Source organism: Xiphophorus hellerii, chromosome 13 (assembly GCF_003331165.1).
Source record: "Xiphophorus hellerii strain 12219 chromosome 13, Xiphophorus_hellerii-4.1, whole genome shotgun sequence".
Classification (NCBI taxonomy): Eukaryota; Metazoa; Chordata; class Actinopteri; order Cyprinodontiformes; family Poeciliidae; genus Xiphophorus; species Xiphophorus hellerii.
The window spans coordinates 13952565-13973801 of NC_045684.1; the positions used below are offsets into that span (position 1 = coordinate 13952565).

A 21237-nucleotide genomic window follows, 5' to 3' on the forward strand; every position below is an offset into this window, starting at 1 on the left:
TATTAAAGTGGTGCTGCCACCATTTGGTGAAAGGAGGAATTACAGTTTCAAGTTTTATGATTTATTTATTCTGTTTCACAGTGCAGGCGGGCCATAAATAATACATTATAAGACCGAAGCTGCGGGCCGTATGAAATCTGACCGCGGGCCGTGATTGGCCCCCGGGCCGGACTTTGGACCCGTTCTGAATCTAGAGGTGAGTTTGTAGAGCTGCATCTGGTTTCTGACTTCTAAGTTGATCACGTTTATATCACTCATTATAAATATTATTATTAAAATGAATAATTTAATGTTAATATTAACTCTTCTGCCTACTTTAACATACAATCAGTGTTTTATCGGTCAGTATGAACTAGAAGCAGCTCCACGGAGTTGAAAACAGCCGCAGAGACTCTTAACGGAGCTAGCGATGCTAACAGACTCTGGCAGCAGCTTCAGAGGAGCTTTGGCTCCATCAGAGCTGAAACGAAGCTCTACAACTCTGGTTTAGACGCTGATTTTGCGGTTAGAAGTTAGGAGAATATTTATGATCGATTAAATTATCCTGGAAACATTCAGAAGATTGATGCAGAAGAAGCAAACTGAACTTCTCTCAGAGCAGGGCGGTTATTGCCCTCTAGTGGACTCAGATGGTAACTACAGCTTCTCTAATAAGCTAGAGAATTTACACGCCATATTCACTTCCGGTAGGTACTTTCACATTAAAAGCTACAGAAACGAGTTAATATTCTCGGTTAGCTTTCATATTAAATAATGTTTTAATTTTTCTTTTTCCTCCCTGAAATGTTTTATTCAAAAGCACCAAATTAAACTGCTGAGGTTTTCAACCACCACTATATAATTTTCCTATTCCTAGATAGTCATGTCAAACAGATAAAAGTATTTAAATAAAATTAACAGCAGCAACATAATATTATTTTATGTTTAATAAATTTATTCACAGATTAATTCAGTCATACAATTAACTAAGAAACTAAGTAATATTAACTAGTTACATTTTTAAACTTTAACTTTTTATATTTAATTTTTCTCCATTAGATATTTTCATCCTGCTCAATGCTCTGATCTCAGCGGGTTGGATTTTATCACAAGCACATTTTCATTGTTTATATTTTTCAGGCTTTGATTCTCATATTTACCGACAGTTTATCTTTTTGAGAAGATTTTTCTGAAGTAAGTTTAATTTTCTTTTCCATTTATTAACCCTGCAGTGGCTCTTTAACAACATTAATTTAAGTTGATTTTATTTGAACTGATAAAAGTGAAAATGAGAACAAATTAAGTTAAACAAATGATCTGGTTGAGTCAACATGAATAGGAATACCTGTAGTTACTACAGTTCACCACCAGAGGGCAGTGAGCGCTCATAATCCACCATCAAAAATAAAAATAGTTTGTTCTGCTGGTTTTCTGCTGAATCCATGAAAAAAGCTGCTCAGCTTCAAATCACTAACAGCAAAACAGAAATAGTTCAAGTTTTCTATCTTTATTCTAGTTTTGTTTCACTCTGTAAACTCAAATTGAACTGTTAATATTTATTCAGATGAATTAAACTTTGATTCTAGATGCTGAAGAAAACACAAGTGTGACTTTGTGTGAAAAAAGAAATTGAAACCAACTTTGGTCTCCTTCAGAACAGCGTCCATTTTGAGCCGCAGGATGGAAATAACTTGTTGACTTGTTAACAGAGGTAAGTGTTGCTGCTCCGAGTCCCTCCGTGTCTCTCGGCTCTCTGGACCTTTCCTGACCGATGAGAGGCTTTCAAGACACAAAGAGTCTCCTGGTTCTGGAGAGACTGATGTTTTTCATGATCCAACACCAGATACTTCACACACAGTGATTACTGTAGGAAGAAATATTCCAAATTATGCAACAAATTTCTTTTTAAAGTCGAAACAAACCTGCTCCATGTTTTTCTAAGAATATTTTGCTGTTTAAACCAGAATGCAGAACTGATATTTCAGGCTAAATATATTTAATTTGAGTTGTTCTACATTAAACCCACAGTCAGTTTCTTATTCTGTGGTAAATACCATCTGGGGCCCGATTGTTATCCTGACCATATGGGTCCAATTTGAAGTGCTATTATTTATTATTTAGCATTTGGTGAAATATGCATTTTCATATCAGTCAGGTAATTATAAACCCTGTATTGTTAACTATTACATCATAAAAAGCAGTTTTTTCCTATTTCTCTCTTTAATGACACACTTCCACCCCTCCTAGATGAATTAGATGAATCAGTTCATTTCTACAGCAGGTAGAGATAAGAGAGAACCAGCAGGACACTGACCAGCCAATCAGATGTTCTCCTGACTGAGAAAGTGGGATAATATCTCATCTCTGCAGTAGGTTGGGTTTTTAAAGCTCTTCATAACCTCTTAAAACATCCTGATGAAAAATGAATCAAACCTACTTTAGACAACTGGGAATCGACAACCAGACAGTCAAGAAATAAAATGTTAAATATCACTGTTTTTAATTTTTTTATTTAAGTGTTTTTTAAAAAAGCAAACTAGAAAGAAAATGTATTTATAATAAAGCAGATGTTGAGTTTCTCTAATAAATGACACCTGGACTCTGAAAACACTGATATAAAGGTCTAATAAAAACACAAGATATTTATTAAGTTTTATTGTTACAGGAGCAATGAAGAAATATTTTAGTAAACAATTATATGGTTTCATTTCAAAGGTTAAGTTTTAATGTTTTAAAACTTTCCTCTGAAAACTGCTGATAGTTTTTTTATGTTTTCTAAATAAAAGTGTTTGAAACACTAAAATGTTGTACATATGTGTAAGTATGTAGTTGTAAATAGTTGTCTCAGAGCTGAATCTACTTCCTGTTTGGTTCTGATTGGTCCATTCAGAGAGAAACCAGCCGCTGAGCTGCAGTAGCATCAAGGTCCAGTTCTCCCAATGCAGTAGTCCAATCAGCCACTAGAGGGCGCAGGACGTCTCCAGCTCCTCATGGTTCTTCTTCAGCTGATTTTCTGCAGGTTTTCTGCTTTCTTGGGTTGATAAACAGGAAGTGTGAGGATGGCAGCTTCACCTTCATCGTCCTCCTCTTCCTCAGCTGCAGCATCAGTGATCCTAGAGGTCCAGTTCATCTCCTGCTGATGCTTCCAGTTCTTCTGGGTTTCTGCTGCTCAGCTTCAGATCTGCTTCACTGACAGCTTCAGCTTTTCTGTCTGGACCAACAGATGATTGATTTGCTGCTGGAAACAGAGATGGTGCAGCAGATCCTGCAGGGGGCGCTCTGGGGCCTCAGTGTTCAGGTCGGTTACAGTCACATCTCCCAGACTCCTGAATCTTCTGGTTCCTTCCTGAAATGATTTCCTGCAATAAAATGTTGGCTGGAAATGAGCAGAAAACTGAGAAAAACCTGAAAAAGTTCAAATCTGACCTAAAGTTTTACAGCTCAACTCAATGTTGATACAAAGGAAAACATGAAAGTAAAGGTGTTTGTTGTCACCTGAAAGGGGGAGGAGCCTAAGGTGCTTCAAGATGCTTAAAGTTACCTGGAAGGGGGCGGAGCCTCAGGTATGGATCAGGATCAGGACTAACCAGTTCAGACTCCATTTAGCAGCAGAGCAGAGTCTGGATCAGGTGAGTTTTCACTTCTTCTTGTTTTCCTCTCTCTGGGTTTTCTCTCTGTGGAGGAACCAGAACCAGAACTCGACCCAGTTCTCCTTCAGAACCAAGCTGCTGGCTTCATGGAGCTGTGGTTCTGGTCGGGTTCTGGTTTCCTGCTGATCAGAACCAACAAACTTTTTTAAATCTGCAGTTTCCATTTGCTGAGTTGAACTGGTTCCAGTATCTTTACTGGTTCTGCTGCTCTTCCTCCTGATGTCAGAAACCTCTGACCTCAGAGACTCACATCTGGTTTTAGAGGAAGAATTGAGCTGAATCATTAAAATCTGGTTTCCAGGATGAAATTGTAGATTCTGGCTCAGCTTTCTGAATAAATTCTAGTTTGTCTCCTGCAGAGCAACACGTCCTGCTCCGTATTTCTGCTCAGTTGTTTCATAACGAGCCTCTGATGACATCACAAGAGGCATCATGAGAGCATTCCTGCAGTACACTCTCCCAGTAACAGACTGGGACACCAGTGGGTCTCTGATTATGATTCATGTCTGCAACTTCCTCATCAGGACTGCAGTTCAGAACCAGCTGTTTAAGCCCCGCCCCTTTAGAGCAGCAGGTAAACATTTGTTCTGTTGCTGGAATCTGGACCGACCCGTTGGTCCTGGTTCTGAAGCTGTGAGCTCGGTCAGTGTTTCTGGTTGTTTTCAGACTGGAGAAATGAAATGAAGGGCAAAGGAGGGCAGATCAGCCAGAAATTATTCTCAAGAGTCGCATTACTTCAACATCAGATACTTCTAGATAAAAGTACAAAGTACAGCATCATAAAAATACTCCTGAAATGCTATTTTTAAAAAGTAACTCAAGTAACAGGGTAACTGTAAGTAGTTACTACCCACCTCTCTCTCTCTCTCTTTATATATATATATATATACACACACACACACACACACATGAATGAATAAAGAAGAAAGAAATGTTGCTCAGAGGGAGCAGGCTGTAGCAAAACTTTCCTTTCTTACAAATAATTTGTGCAAAATACAGTGAATTATGCTAAAAATAATTTATTCTGTTACAATATATTTAGGTGTACATGTTATGAGACAGCATATTGTTTAAATGTATTGAGTTTTAGATTTTTTTAAATTGATGTAATTCAGTTCAGGCTTTCATTTCCATAAATCTGCTCCACACTTTCTAACAAACATTTGTTTCATTTCAGCTCCAGATAATTGTTTCTTAGATTCATTTTCCTCTTAAATTGTTTCTCCTTCTCTTTCACTGAATGTTTTCCAGTAGTAAACGTTGTTTTGCTTTATTTAATATTTGTAGAGTTTTGAAATCAACTTAATGTCCAAATTTTGAGTATTTAGGTTTTTAAAAACAGTGGATTTATCTGATTTCTGAACCCAGCATCATGGAGGATCTTGTTGCTCTTTTTAATGTTGAATTATCTCTAGAAAACTCGTATATTAGTCAAAACCTCAGAAAACATTGTGGCAGTAAACAATAACCAACAAGTTATAGTTTAACAGGTTTTAATTTCCCCGTTCTAGAACGATGTCTGGCCATGTTGGATTGTGTTTCCAGCAAACTTTCTGATTCCACCAAACAAAGCAGGAGGAAAACAAACATGAATGTCGTTGAATCAGTTCAATCAGTTCATTTTATGCTGCAGATTCACAGCAAACGTTTTCTGGAGGAAGTTGATCAGATAAATAAAAAATACCAGAAATGTTTAGTGGCTGAGACAGACGAGCAGGAAGGTTAATGTTTGTTCTGTCTGCTGGAATCTGGATGGACCTGTTGGTACTGATTCTGTAGCTCTGAGCTCAGTCACCACTCCCTGTTCCTCCCAGACTGACTGAAAACACAAGATGGAGGTCAGTGATCAGGAACAGGACAGAGCAGAAATAAAAATAAAGTCAACAATAGTCTGATAATAAAGGAGAAGGCAGTGTTCTGATCCAGATGTTTGGATTAAAGATGGAAGCTCAGAGTCAGGAGTTTTGGTTTTGGTTCTTTCTCTCTGATCAGACGGTTCTTCTTCCTGCCTGCTGTGACCCGATGTTTGGATCAGAAACTGAGTGAACTCTTTCGTCCATCTGAAGGTGAAGTCAGAACGTTCCAGAAACAGCAGCTCAGATACAAACTGAAGGTTTTAATGGACCTGCTGAACTGCAGCTGGTTCTGGGTTAACTGGTCCAGTTTGTGTCCTCTGAGGTTCTGCTGTGAAGTCATGCTACTGTTGCCATGGTAACAGCTGCTGGTCCGCTCATCAGGTGATGCTGATGTTCAGCCTGAAGTTTTTACTGGTTCTTCTTCATGATCTGGTCTCTGAGGTTCTGACTCTCAGCAGAACATCTTCCTCTAAACCAGATCTGGACCTGAACGGTTCCAGAACCGCTGCTCTCTAACAGGAGCCGCTCCAACATGGCAACAAGCCGCTGAGTTCAGGACCAACACTTCACTGCTTCATAGGAAATGTTCACTCCTTCATTCACTACATCTGACCTCAGTCTGGATGTTTCTACAGACCTGGATCAGGATCCAGTTCAGACCTGGAAACAGCATCATGGAGGAGTGGACGACTCAAAGTTATCAAGTTTATTAGCATAAGACATTAGAGCAACTGGGCAGTTTAAAGTTTTACATAATAAACAAAAAAGCAACATTACATTATAGTGGAAGAATAAAGAAAAGTTATTAAAAGTTGTAATACAGAAAAGAGTTACTTTATTTTCTAGTTATTATGTTTCAAAGGCAACGCTAAACAGGCTAATGGTTTTTAGTCTTGATTTCAGCTGTTCTGCTGTTTTCTGGAAGTTTGTTCCAGATTTGTGGTGCATAGAAGCTGAATGCTGCTTCTCTGTGTTTGGTTCTGGTTCTGGGGATGCAGAGCAGAACCAGAACCAGAAGACCTGAGAAGTCTGGAAGGTTGATACACCAGCAGATCTTTAAGTCGTTCAGTAATTTATAAACTAACAACAGTATTTTAAAGTCTATTCTCTCAATGGAAGGAGTTTAGAACTGGGTGATGTGATCTATCTTTCTGGTTTTAGTCAGAACATCAGCAGCAGCGTTCTGATATATTTGTTTAGTCAGACATGTTGCTGTAATCAATGCAACTAAAGATAAACACATGGGTGAGTTTTCCTAGATCTTGCTGGGATTTTAGTCTTTAATCCTGGAAATGTTCTTCAGGTGATAGAAGGCCGACTTTGTAACTGTCTTTATTTGACTGAGAAGGTCAGAAAATCTTGGTATCTCCAGTTTCCAACTGTAATAACTGAAGCTGTGCATTCAAACCTATGTTTGTAGGTTCAAACATAACTTCAGTTTTGTTTGTGTTCAGCTGGAGAAGGTTTTGGTAAATCCAGATATTTATCTATTCTAAGGATGTGTTCAGTGATTGGATGGTTCAGAGTCACCTGGTGACATCATAATGTAGAGCTATGTGTCATTTAGTCTTGGTAAATAATCTGATTATTTTGTTATAACCTGACCAAGCAGGACCTTTCATGCATGGTGGTCACTACAGTGGACAGCTATCTAAAAGCCATTTTCTTGTGCTTCCTGTGGATTTTTATGTTATAAAAGCACACAGACCACTGAAGTGGACACTAATGCATCATAAAATATACCATCAACTACTGGCCATCAGCTGCAAATGCAAGAAATTATTTTTGTTAAATACGATATGGCCGACAGACAAAAAAGCATGAGAACCGACCCGGTCCCTCCTTCTACTGTAGACGACTCTTGCAAGTAAAAAAAATATTGTGACATCAGATAACCCTTAAGGAACAATACTACTGATGTATTTTTCAAATAACAACTTTGTATTTGGACAAAATTACAATTGATCACATAAAAATAAAAAAAAATAAAAAAATTATTTTTACAAAAAAAATTTCCTACCTTTTTTATGCCTTAAGAAAAAAATTTTAGAAAATGGAAAAAAAATTCTGACACAAAGGATCATAATTCATGCATGAAAGGGTTAAGGATAGGAGGGGCCCCAGAATTGAACCTTGTGGTACCCCACTGTCATTTCAATGAGAAGTTACCTGTTGACACAGAGAAATCCCTGTTCTTTAGTCAGACTGGAACCAGTGAAGTACTTGGTGTTTTCTGCTGGTTCATGTTTTCTTGTTTTGTTTTTGGCAGAAGTTCTTTGTTGCTGATTGAAAGACCAAAAACTTTGATGTCAAAATTCCAGATTTATTAAGACAAAACACACCTGACCTTAAAAGGTGTTAAATTCTCAGAAATCTCTGAGGTTGTGCTGGAATCAGGTTCCTCTGATCCTCTGAGTCTATGATGGGAACCAGCTTTCTGCTTCACAGGACAGTTACTGGACCTGGATTACTGGGACTGACTGGTTCTGATTTTTCTCTCCAGAAGTTCAGAAGATGGAAGATCTGGATCTGAAAAAAGACAGAGCAGAACCTCCAGGATCCATCTGTCCGTCCATGAGGAGTGACCGGTCCAAAGATCATCCTCCAGTCTTCAGTACCGAACCTGGACCATCAGACTCAGAGTAAGGAACCAGTTTCTAACTTGTGCATGTGAATCTACAGAAATATAATAGATCTGATACTAACTGGTTGATCTTCAAGTTAGAAATAAAAATGTAACTTGATTTTTAAAAAATATTTTACATTAAAGCTGAATAGACATGAAGGATGTTGGTCAGTAAATCAATAGAGTTTGAAAGAAGGTCTGAGTGAATCAATGATGGATGAAAACAAAAAAATAATGTGAAGAGCAACAATTCAGAGATTATATCCTGATAACACTAGATCCAGTTTAAGTACTGGGAACACTGGGTCCAGTTTTATATACTGGGAACACTGGACCCAGTTTATCCAGATAGGCTGATGACCGGGCCACAGCCACTGAGTTTCAGCAGCTCTGAACAGAAAAGTCAAAGGTCAAAGCAGCTGTAGAGGACTGAGCTGGTCTCCTGGTTCTGCTTCCTGGTCGGTTCTTGGGTTCTGGTCTTTAATGACCCACATCAGCTCCTCCTACTAGCTAAACATTTTTGGTTCTGATATGATGGACCTGATCCTCTGATCTCCACCTTCTGCCACTAGATGGCAGCACTGTGATGCTGTGCAGTGCATTCTGGGATTTGTAGTTCTATTAATGGATATTATAGAAGAACTTTGTGGAATAATTCCTAGAAATATGATCTGCTCAGATCCATCAAACTGGAACATGAGCCTGTTGTCCTGCAGGTTCTGCTTTGACCCATGTGACCCAGACCAGTAGAACCAGTTCTGAAGAAAATGTGGAGTTTGACCCAGCAGATCAGTCTGAATGTTTCACTCTGGAGCTTTAAACCTTCTGCTTCTCTGCAGCAGTTTGTGTTCAGATCTTCTTCTCTGGTTTTTATCTCAGAGTTTCTCACTGATTGATGATCTGAATAACAACATGTTTGTGTTTCAGAGGGCAGAACCACAGATGGAGAGCAGAACCTCCAGGATCCAGCTGTCCGTCCATGAGGAGTGATGTGTACAAAAGAAAACCTCCAGAATTCAGTGCTGAACCTGGACCATCAGAACCAGAGTAAGAAACCAGTTTCTATCTGGTGGATGTGACTCTGCAGAGACCAACCAGGGTTTAACTTTGATTCTGATTAGAATCTGATGCAGAGATAAAATATATATATATAATTTAAACCATTTTAGTTTAATAGTGACCTTATCTGGGATTTGAGTTACCAGAACCAACCGGGGAGGAAAAACTGTGTTCTGAGGTTCTGACCCAGTTTCTGGTCTCTAGTTTGTGGTGGATCTTCATGAACATCTTCAGCTCCAGCCTGTTGATAGTGAACTATTTCACTGATGAATAAATGTCTTTACTTGTCCAGGGTGAACCCCAGCTCTCGCCTGATTACTGCTGAACACCAGTCCCTCCATGACCCTGCAAAGATAAGCAGTGATGAACAACGGAGGGATGGATGGAGGAAAGATCTTCCTGGATGCATAGAGAGGAGCAGCTGTGCTCCAGGTGAAACTGAACACCTCCAATCAGAGTTTCCTCCTATCATCTTTGTTGAACCAGACTCGTGTTTTTTATAGTTGAAATGTGGAACTTCAAGATTTGAAAAGTCTTTTTGTGATTTTTTTCAGCTAAATCTGAGTTTTTCCAGCTGGTGTAAATGGAATATATGTGTTGATGACCCATATTATCATCTCTAAATACAACAAACACTTTATAGAATCAATATGATGAGGCTTACAACTTACTTTATCTTGGTTCTACCACATCACAATGTTAAGAGGAATGTAATGAATTCAAGGTTCAGACATTCCCAATCTGCAGACATGAAGTCGTCTCTAATTCAGGTTAATCTTGATCCTAGAAAGTCAGTCTGTCCTGCTCAGTTATTCCAGATTAATGTTCATATAAACACATTTATTCAGACAGTTTGAGGCACATGAGGCTCTGGGTCAGAGTGAGTCCTCATCAGTTTAAGATGGAGTCCATCAGACAAACAGCTGGCCGCCTGACCAACAGGCTCTGACATTCAGTAACTTTTATTTAAGTTAATTTATGTTAAATTAGTTTGAGGTTCTCAACCTGTCCCAGTGGATACTGGACTTTGTGAACTGGTACCAGTAGAGGCATCACCTGATCAGTCCAGGGCAGTGGCAGCTTCTGATACGGGCAACCGCCCAGGTCAGATTGTTGTGGGGGGCGACATAAGAGCTCCTCACGTCAGATGCAAACTGGATGACAAACCAACATTACTGCTAAGCTTTTTCTGTATTTTTACAGGGTTAGTGGTCAGTTCAGTGAATGAACTGAATCAAATCACTTAATGAACTGATTTGTTCCTTTCTGAGTTCAGTTCAGTTCATCATGGCGGTCTGGAGTAAAACTTTAATGTTCTGAATAACAGAACAGCGTCTGGGTGGAGAGGGAGGGACTGCTGTTGATGTCTGAGGGAACGTGATCAGAACACTGTTAACAAACCTCTCTTCTCTGCTTGTGAATTGCCCCGGATGCTTTAAAATAATAATTAAAAACAAAAAAATATTTTCATAATGTGAACAGTAGTAAACTTGTTTAATATTTTAGCGGCGAATAACACCATAAACATGAGCTAATGTAAAATAAAATACATGGAAGATGAGTAGATGTTTTAATTTACAATGAAGTTAATTTCAGGATTTGTAACTCACCATTATAATATATTTGAGAAAATTATTTAATCAGATGCTAATCATAAACAGTTTGATTTAGAAACTGAGGCTCTTCGGAGCATAAACTCTCCTTTCAGGTTGGCATTTTCAAAATAAGGTTCTTTTCCCTTCATCTTGTTGGTTCTCCTCATTTTCATTTCCACTTGTCATTTCTGGATTTTCTTCCATCTCCACACATTTCAAAGTGTGTGGAGATGAAAGATTTCCAAGTGACAATATTTTGTTTATTTTTAGCAAAACTGAACAGGCTACAATGTTTTCACTCTTTTTTTTTTCTACATTTGAAATAAAAATTTATCAGCCTATTTTTTCAACTAATCTTGGATCCTTCATGTTTCTATTGGCTGTAACAAGATTTCATCTCAGCCATTGCTGCCTTTCTATCACAAACCATTAACAAGTAACTGGCCAGGCATACCTAATAAAGTGGCCAGTTTGGTTCTTTGTTTCCAGCACAGTGCTCAAAAAGAATGCCACTTCAAATTAAACAATTGGGTAAAACTCTAAGGTCAGAGGTCGTTCTGTGGGAAACATGTCTGATTAACTGAAACCTTCAAACAGAGAAAATCATGAAAGTTTTAATGAACAAGACTGATTCCCAATATCTTTGTGCAGCAAGAACCTTTTATTTATTTGCTTTTTTCTTTTATCCGTCACCTCAGTGAGCACAAGACTGAGTTCTATTCATAAAACCTACATTTCCTCAATGACTGAAGTTGGAATTACTTTCAGGTTTCAACACCTTGGCAGAAAATAATTTGTTTTCTGTAATTATTTTTCCGTCATAGAAGTTCATACACAAACTGGTTTTATTGTGTTTTCCTTCAGATTTTGATATTCGGTGTCAGAGTGACCATAAAGCGTCTCTGAAGATGAAGTTCCTGAGTCTCTCTGAAGGCGTCGCTGAAGCTGGAAATCAAACCGATATGAACCAGATCTACACAGAGCTCCACATCACAGAGGGGTTAACTAGAGAGGTCAACCAGGAACATGAGGTCAGACACATTGAAACAGCATCCAGGAAACAAGAAACAACAATCAGAAGAGAAGACATCTTTAAAGTCCCACCTGGAAGAGATCAACCAATCAGAACAGTGATGACCATGGGAGTGGCTGGCATTGGGAAAACACTGTTAACACAGAAGTTCACTCTGGACTGGGCTGAAGGCAAAACCAACCAGAACATTGATTTCATATTTCCATTCACTTTCAGAGAGCTGAATATGTTGAAAGAAGAAAAGTTCAGTTTATTAGGACTGATTCATAAATTATTTTCTAAAACCAAAGAAATCAGCAGCTTTAAAACGTTCCAGGTTCTGTTCATCTTTGATGGTCTGGATGAAAGTCGATTTACTCTGGATTTCAAGAACAATCCGATCCTGACTGATGTTACAGAGTCCAGCTCAGTGGATGTTCTGGTGACAAACCTCATCAGGAGGAAACTGCTTCCCTCTGCTCTCCTCTGGATAACCACACGACCTGCAGCAGCCAATCAGATCCCTGCTGAGTGTGTCGGCATGGCGACAGAGGTCAGAGGGTTCACTGACCCCCAGAAGGAGGAGTACTTCAGGAAGAGATTCAGAGATGATGAAGAGAAGGCCAGCAGGATCATCTCCCACATCCAGAAATCAAAAAGTCTCCACATCATGTGTCACATCCCAGTTTTCTGCTGGATCACTGCTAAAGTTCTGGAGGATGTGATGAAGACCAGAGAGGGAGAAAAACTGCCAAAGACTCTGACTGAGATGTACATAGCATTCCTGGAGGTTAACTTCGCAATCAAGAAGGAAAAGTATGATGGAGGAAAAAAGACAAGATCAATCTGGAGTCCAGAGAACAAGAAGCTGATTGAGTCTCTAGGAAAACTGGCTTTTGAGCAGCTGCTGGAGGGAAACCTGATCTTCTATGACAAAGAGCTCAAAAAGTGCGGCATCAACATCAAAGATGCTGCGTTGTTCTCAGGAGTGTTCACTGAAATGTTTAAAAGAGAGAGAGGGACGTGCGACATCTCCGTCTACTCCTTTGTTCATCTGAGCATCCAGGAGTTTCTGGCTGCAGTCTACATGCTCCACTGTTTCACCAGCAGGAAGTCAGAGGTGATCAAGACGTTTCTGGGAGAAGAATACAGAGAAACATCTCTAGATGAGTTCATGGAGAAAGTCATGGAGAAATCCCTCAGCAGTAAAAATGGCCACCTGGACCTGTTTGTCCGCTTCCTTCATGGTCTCACTGTGGAGTCCAACCAGAGAGTCTTAGAAGATCTGCTGGGTCAGACAGAGAACAGTCCAGAAACCATCCAGAGAATCATCACCAACCTGAAGGAGATTAACACTAAATATATCTCTCCTGGCAGAAGCATCAACATCTTCTACTGTCTGGTGGAGATGAACGACGTCTCATTTTATCAGGAGATCCAACGGCTGCTGGATTCAGGGAAGCAGCTCTCAGAGACTGACTGTTCAGCTCTGGCCTTCATGCTGCAGATGTCAGAGGTTCTCGATGAGTTGGACCTGAAGAAGTACAACACATCAGAATCAGGACGACAGAGACTGGTTCCAGCTGTGAGGAACTGCAGAAAGGCTCGGTGAGTCCAGATGTTTTCATTGTGTGAATGCTGATTCAGCTCTATTGTCCTTCTGTTTCTTCTTCTTCTTCAAGTTGCTTCTGGATGTTTTTGGTCTTTAACTTCTTCCTTCATCCTCTGGACTATTTCAGCCATTCAACCATCTAAACATTCAGCTCATCCAGGACAGCTGCAGCTTTTGGTTTTAGACATTTTGATCATTTTAAAAATATTTATCTTTTTATCAGTTTTCATGTTTAAATGAATAGAAAACCCTGAACTCTAGAAAAAAATCTATTTTGTCTGAAAGATCCAATCAGTCAGAGAGACTTTTACACTTTAAACTCCTCTTCACTCATTGAGCCGCTACTCCTGTTAGGATCTTTGTTTTTTTTAAAAAATAAAATCACTGTTTAGGTTTGATGGACACTTTAAAATAACCCCAATAATTGCTGCTGTTGTCATGGAAACCAGTTAGAAACTTAGTGAACCAACTTTTCCTCCTCCCACTAGTTTCCTCTGAGTTTGTAAATGAGACCAAAATGTGGTGATTGTTGTCTGGCTCCAGAAAAAGTCCTAGTTTCTGTCAGATCCTCCCAAAGCTCTGAGAACTCTGCTTCCAGAGCTGGAACCATTTTCCTCATCAACTCTTCATCTGCAGCCTTTGTTGAAGCTGTTAGCCATGAAGACCTGGAGAGACATGAGCTTCAACTCTTTAGACATCCCAGCCTCTTCTAGTTACTGGAGAACTTTCACTGCTTCACCATGAAAAATGCTGCTGGACCCAAACGCTCTGTTTTGGTCTTCAGCTCTTTAAGAGTTTAGCAACAATTTCTTCTAACATCCAAACCTTTGTTCCTCTGAGCCACACGGTCTAGTCCAAGTCCGAGCTGTGAGCAGTTCCTCCTCCTCTCCATCATCTCCAGTAGTTTCCTTCATCAGCTCAGTCAGCCTCTTCATCAGCTGCTTCAGCTCCTTTGAGGCTCTGATGCTGCAGCTCCATCAGATGCTGCAGAGAAAACTGAACTTTCCTTCACAGATGATAGAAGATCTTCAACATCTGACTGCAGCTGAAGGTCTGAGGACATGAAGCCTGGACCAGAACCAGAACCAGAACCTGGACTTTAACCAGGAACTGCACAGATTCTCTGTGGGGTCAAACTCAGTAAATTGAAGATCAGATGTTGATCAGATGATGACATCACTGTTATCATATTTTAGTCTGTTTATGATCCAGATTGATTTCATTAGAACTGAATTTATTTCTCTTCTAATCACAGACTTGGTGGCTGTTCGCTCCTAAATGCTGAATGTGAAGTTTTGGCCTCGGCTCTGAAGTCCAACCCAGATCTGACTGAACTGGAAATAAATCAGATCTTCATAAATAAAGGTGGAGACTCTGATCTGAAGCCTCTGGTTGAGATCCTGGAGAGTTCAGTCAGTAAAGTGAAGATTCTGAGGTTTGTTTTCTTTATTTATACAATAAAATCATTCATTTATACTTTAAACATTAGTTTAATTAATGCTTTTATTCTAATATATTTTGTTTTAAAACAACCTGTTTAAATGTCAGAATAAAATCTCTAAAACTTTTTACCTTATATATTATTTTTTTCTTATATCAGACTTTGAGATTATTGAACTTTGTTTTTCAGTTTTTTACTTTAAAATGTTTTTTACTGATGAACAAAATGAGTCAAATAATTCAAATGATGTAAATTAATGATGGAGATGTTTCAGTTTGGTTTGGTAAAGATTCAGATTGTTTTATTTCTTATTTCTGATTCTCATCTTTACATCCAGAATGAAATGTTGTTCCTCCAGAGTCGAGCCACAAACACTGACAAGTTCAAATCATCATTAATGACCAAATCTAAGAAATGACTGATTGTAGAAAAGCAAATCTAGATGAAATGAATGAAAGTGAGGTTTGCAGCAGCAGCAGGTTCCTCAGCTTTGTCCTGAAGCTGTGGTTCTGCTGGGCCGGGTCAGAGAGGAACCGTCCTCTTCAGTCTGACAGCTGTCAGTCGGTTGGAGCCTCGTCTCTGTGATGATGCTTCATCAGGTCACGTCTCCTTAGGAAATAATGGCCTCCATTGGCTTTCAGCAGCTTTAATAAGAACCCAAGGCCATTAATGAAGAAACTGAGTGGTTCTGATCCAGTTACCAAGTCGGGTCTCCAGCTGATGATCAGGAACCAGCAGAAATTGCTCAACTCATCCAGGCTAATAGAAAACTTTGAGTTTCTTTATTGATCAAATGTTCTGGTTCTGCTGGTTTGGACTCTTTAAACCAGTTTGACTGGATCAGATGTTAGAATCAGTTCATCATGTTTCTTTTACATTCAGGGAAATTAATTTTCTACATTTTTATTATTTATTTGTTCATATTTCAGTTTTAACCTGCATCCTGTTGGCTTCAGCTCACATCTTTTATTCTTTATTCAGATTGTATGGCTGCAGTTTGTCAGAGACCAGCTGGACTTCTCTGTTCTCAGCTCTGAAGTCCAAACCGACCCATCTGACAAGACTGGACCTGAGCTGGACCAACCTGGAAGGTTCTGGAGTGAAGAAGCTCTGTGGTTTTCTACAGACTGAAGGCTGCAGACTGAAGAGATTGAGGTATGTAATTATATAATTATTGATATTTCTGTGAATAATTATATATAATTGATCATAAATCAAAGTTAATTTCTTCTGTTCTAATAAATATTTTCTGAGTTTGTTCCTGGGCTTGGATGATGATGATGATGAATGCTTTATTAATCCCCAAGGGGAAATTCAAAGTCCCAGCAGCTTAAGACATTACACACAACATACACTACAGTTCACACAATATATTACAAAAACACTAGATTACTAGATAAACACAATTACCAGATCAACATTACTAAGAGCTAAAAATACTAAAAAACACTAAAATCCTAAGTGCTAAAGAGTGTGGAGGTGAAGTCTGCTGTGTCGATGGCCTAAGCAGAGAAGTCCACTTCTCCCCTGCCCTTCAGTGAGGCATTGTACAGTAGTATGGCCCTTGGTTCAAATGATTTCCTGAGTCTGTCTGTTGAGCATGTCAGGGAGCGTAGTCTCCAGCTGATCAGACTCTTCTGCTGCATGATGGTACTGTGGAGTGGATGACAATCGTTGTCCATGATGTTAAGTAACTTGTTCAGGGTCCTTTTATCTGATACTGACGTGATGCAGTCCAGTTCAGTCCCCACGGCAGAGCCAGCTTTCCTAATCAGCCTGTCTGGTCGTCCAGCATCCCTCTTCTTAATGCCTCCTCCCCAGCATGCCACAGCATAGAAGAGGACGCTGGCAACAACAGACTGGTAGACCATCCAAAGGAGCTTGCTGCAGACATTGAAGGACCTCAGCCTCCTCAGGAAGTACAGCCTGCTCTGCCCCTTCTTATAGAGTGCATCGGTGTTGGCTGACCAGTCCAGTTTATTGTCCAGATGTACTCCCAGGTACTTGTATGTGTTCACCACCTCCACCTTGACCCCCTCAATGGTGACTGGCAGCAAGGCAGACTTGGATCTCCTGAAGTCCACCACCATCTCCTTGGTCTTGGTTGTGTTGAGTTGCAGGTGGTTGAGTCTGCACAAAGTCCTCCACCAGGTTCCTGTATTCCTCCTCCTTCCCATCCCTGACACACCCCACAATTGCAGTGTCTTCTGAAAACTGCATGTGACATGACTCCGTGTTGTAGCAGAAGTCAGACGTGTACAGGGTGAACAGGACTGGGGAAAGGACTGTTCCCTGTGGCGCTCTGGTGCTGCTGATAACAGTGTCACAAAGGATGGTTGGATGGTGTTAAAAGCACTGGAGAAATCAAAGAACATGATTCTCACAGCACTTTTCCCCCTGTCCAGATGAGAGTGAGTCCTGTGCAAGAGGTATGAGATGGCATCGTCGACACCCACCTTCTCCTGATATGCAAACTGTAATGGGTCTAGTGCATGGCGCACCTGTGGCTTCAGTATCCCCAGAACCAGTCTCTCTATAGTCTTCATCAAATGTGATGTAAGAGCGACTGGCCTGAAGTCATTAAGCTCTATTGGGTGTGATTTCTTAGGGACAGGGATGAGACATGATGTCTTCCACATTGTTGGAACTCTCCCGAGCCTGAGACTCCAATTGAAGATGTACTCCAGAGGCTTTCCCAGTTCGGCGGCACAGACCTTGAGCAGTCTTGGACACAGTCCGTCAGGCCCGGCTGCCTTCCTGGGATATAGCTTCTGCAGCTCCTCTATCACTTGATCTGCTGTGATGGTGGTGAGAGAGGCAGGGGGGATGGGTGGGGGTGGGGGGTTACCATGGTCTTGGTAACCTTGTGGGGGGGGTGAGGATCCAGAGTTTAATTTAGTCCCTCTGTGTAACTGAGTTGGACCTGCTGATCTGAGGTCAGAACAGGACAGCATTCGGACCCCCAGTGTGTAGAAATCCCCCTCATGTGAAGCAGGTCAAAGGTCATTCAACCCAGTCTAGAAAAGTGAATTCCTGGAATCTGACAGGAACAAATCAATAATCAATGATTGATGCTTCAACACTTTGATCAGAACCTGGAATTATTTTACTGACTAAAATCCTCCAACACAACATGACCCAGTACCAGGTTCTGGTTCTGGTTCTGGTTCTGAAGTCAGCAGGTCTTTATTGAAGCAGCAGCTTGTTGGCATTAATATTGATAAGAATCTTTGACTGGTTCTGTTGGACTGGTTAACCTGCATCCTGTTGGCTTCAGGTCACATCTTTTATTCTTTATTCAGATTGATGGGCTGCAGTTTGTCAAAGATCAGCTGTGATTATTTGGCCTCAACTCTGAAGTCCAACCCGACCCGTCTGACAGAACTGGACCTGAGATTGAACAACCTGAAGGATTCAGATGTTCAGCAGCTGAAGAATCTTGTAAAGACTGTAAAGTAAGTAAATGTTTGTAGTGAGTCCAGCTGCTGTCAGCATATTGAACTAAACCCAGTTAGCATCAAAGCAAAGATCCAGTGTTCCCAGTGAAGCTGCAGCTTCTCAGTGGGAGGAGAATGGTTCAGGCTTCCTGATTGGACACAGAGACAGCAATCAGCCAATCAGAGGAGCAGCAGCTTGCTGTGTTCCTGCGTTTGTGTTGGTGTGAAGATGAGTGTTGTTGCTGTGTCCATGTCTCCAGGAAGTCCAGCTGGACTCCAGCGTCCAGCCGTCCAACATGTCTAGAGACAGTGGTCCTCATCCATCAAACTGTGGCAGCAGCAGATCTGATCTCAGATCTGTTTGTTCTCTCAGTTCAACAGGAAACAACTGATCGGGTTCATCTTGGTCACAGCTCTGAGATCAGTCTGACTGCAGCCTGGAAACCATCTAGTGGATGTGCTGCGTCACTGACTGCTGCTGGAGAGAGGCTGGAAACACTCACTGATGTGCTCTTTCCTTCCTTCTTCTCTCTGCAGGTGCGATGATAATGGTGATTTTGAGGATTCTGGTGATTTTGAGGATTCTGATGGTTCTGATTATTCTGATTTTTCTGACCGGTGCGACTGATGATCCCAGTAAAGTAGAAAATGGTCTCAGTGTCCTGCTGATCCTCAGAGGTTGAAGTTGCAGCAGTTTGAGTGTAAAGAGACTCTGACTGGATCATGATGATGACCTCTGACCTCCAAGATTTCCCTCCTGTTTATTTTCTCATGTTGTCATTTAGTGTCTGATATTGTTTGTCTCTTTGGATCAATAAAGATCCAATTCAAACTGGGCTCCATTTAGAGGCTTCATGGAGTTTTGATCTGAACTGGATTCAACTGGAAAGTTGATCTTTTTTCTCTCTGATTCATTTTCATCCTGGAACCAGAAATGGTCTGAGAATGGAAACATGGGAATCATTTTCAGTTCAGCTTTGAAGCCATGAAAGACACTTCAAACCTCTTTTCTCTGCTGCTTCCTCCTTCTGCTGACATGAAAATGTTCCTCAAAGCTCCACAGATAAAAAGATGCTTTACTGGAAACTGCAGAGAAACTTCAGCTTCCATCACAGAAACCAGTTTAACCAGTTTAGAACTGGATGTCCTACAGAAACTCTGATCTTAGAGCAGTTTTCAGGAACATCCATAATTTGAAGAAAACGATTTTTACATATTTTTATCTTTTTATTTTTGTTCTGAAAATCTGTAAATAATAAAGTTTTCATCATAGACATTGTTTCTCAGTGCTTTAATATATCAGTTTGTTTTGGCTGTTTACCTTTTTAACTCCATATTTCGTGTTTTAATTGTAAAACTTTAGGACTCAATGTAGCCCATCATAGCTGTTTACTGTGATTTTACTGATTTATTCAGGCCTCAGGGAATTAGTGGGATAATGAGGTGATTGGCTCATTTTATTTTTTAAATATTTCTTTTAATGTAATGTGTGTTGCTGGGTGTTTAATGATAAACCAATACAGTTTTTATTAATGTTCTTTGTTGTAGCTTTTTCTATGCAGCTGACCGTGTACAGATAGAGTAACAGCAGCTTTATTTTAATCCTCCATGCCGTTTAGCTTACTGTATTCAGATCAGGAAAGATGTTAAAATATATATATTTTTTTAGCCGACCGCATTTCCGAACACGGCTCCAAGTGCAGAGTGTACTTGCTTTAAATTTACTTAAATGGATCCACGATTAGCTGTAACAATACCCAGATAGCACATGATGTTAAATCAACGTTGAAAAATAGTTAGAATCGTTGATTTTTGGTTGAAGTCGACAAATGACGGTGGATCAACCATTAAACAACCATCCAATCAAACCGTTGAAACTGTGACATTGAATCAACGTTGTTTTGTGGTTGAAATCTGATCACTGAAATGCCGAAGTCTGATTAATGGTTGATATCTGGTTGAAGACGACAAATGACGGTGGATCAACCATCAAACAACCATCCACCTCTAGCCAAGTAACCAGTGTTGAAACTGTGTCATTGAATCAATGTTGTTCTGTGGTTGAAATCTAATGACTGAAATGCCGATGTCTGATCAACATCTGATCAATATTGAATCAATGTCAGCTGTTTTGCCTCACCCCTTCCCCTCCTCTCCTCCTCATCAGAGCTCTGGGTCAGAGCATTTTATTACTGAGCGGGGGTTATCACATTTAAATTAAGCACTGTAGAGGATAGTGGGTGCTGATTCCTTTCTGTACATTTTCTTACTTGTTCATAACAATTCTCACTGACTGTGTGTGTGTGATATATTGACACAAAAACATCTACAACTTACTAAAAGGAGTGGAGCGGTCCACCCCCACCGTTTACATGAGTGGGATAGCCCAACCACACAGCTGCTTCGCTGTTGGCTTGTTGGAATATATGTTAATTCAATGTTGAATTACCATCACAAAGGTTGCATGTTTGGTTGAGGTCGACAACTGATGGTGGATCAACTATAAAACAACCATTCAATTCTAGCCAATTAACATCCATTGATTGAAATGCCAAAATTGAATCCAGTGTTTTTCAGCACCGGCACCAGGCACACTGCCCTGCAAGTTTTAGGCATTTCCCTAATTCAGCACACATGATTTTAATTGACATCTAATTAACAGGGTTTTGCTGAACTGAAAACACGCAGGTCAGTTTGATTGAGGACAAGGTTTGGGAAAGAACTACCCAGATAGCACACGATGTTAATTCAATGTTGAATTATTATCACAAAGGTTTCATGTATGTTTGAGGTCGACAATTGATGGTGGATCAACTATAAAACAACCATTCAATTCTAGCCAATTAACTAATGTTGAAACTGTGTCATTAAATCAATGATGTTTTGTGGTTAACATCAAATAAATGAAATGCCGCCAACGTCGAGTCCAGTGTGTTTCAGCACTGGTCCTCCAGGCACTACAAGTTTTAG

General features: G+C 40.1%; 2 protein-coding genes across 7 annotated transcripts in view; both read left to right on the forward strand.

Annotated features, from left to right (window-relative positions):
• Window positions 1-21237, forward strand: part of csmd3b (CUB and Sushi multiple domains 3b) — a 642306-nt gene that overhangs the window by 125678 nt on the left and 495391 nt on the right. The gene's annotated exons all lie outside the window — the stretch shown is intronic.
• LOC116730782 (NLR family CARD domain-containing protein 3-like) overlaps window positions 3427-21237 on the forward strand; it is a 56509-nt gene continuing 38698 nt past the window's right edge. The window contains exons 1-3 of the mRNA XM_032580272.1: window positions 3427-3608; window positions 7989-8127; window positions 9039-9158. Of these exons, the coding sequence (XP_032436163.1) occupies window positions 8000-8127; window positions 9039-9158 (248 nt within the window). The 5' untranslated portion in view covers window positions 3427-3608; window positions 7989-7999. The remainder of the gene's footprint in view (window positions 3609-7988; window positions 8128-9038; window positions 9159-21237) is intronic.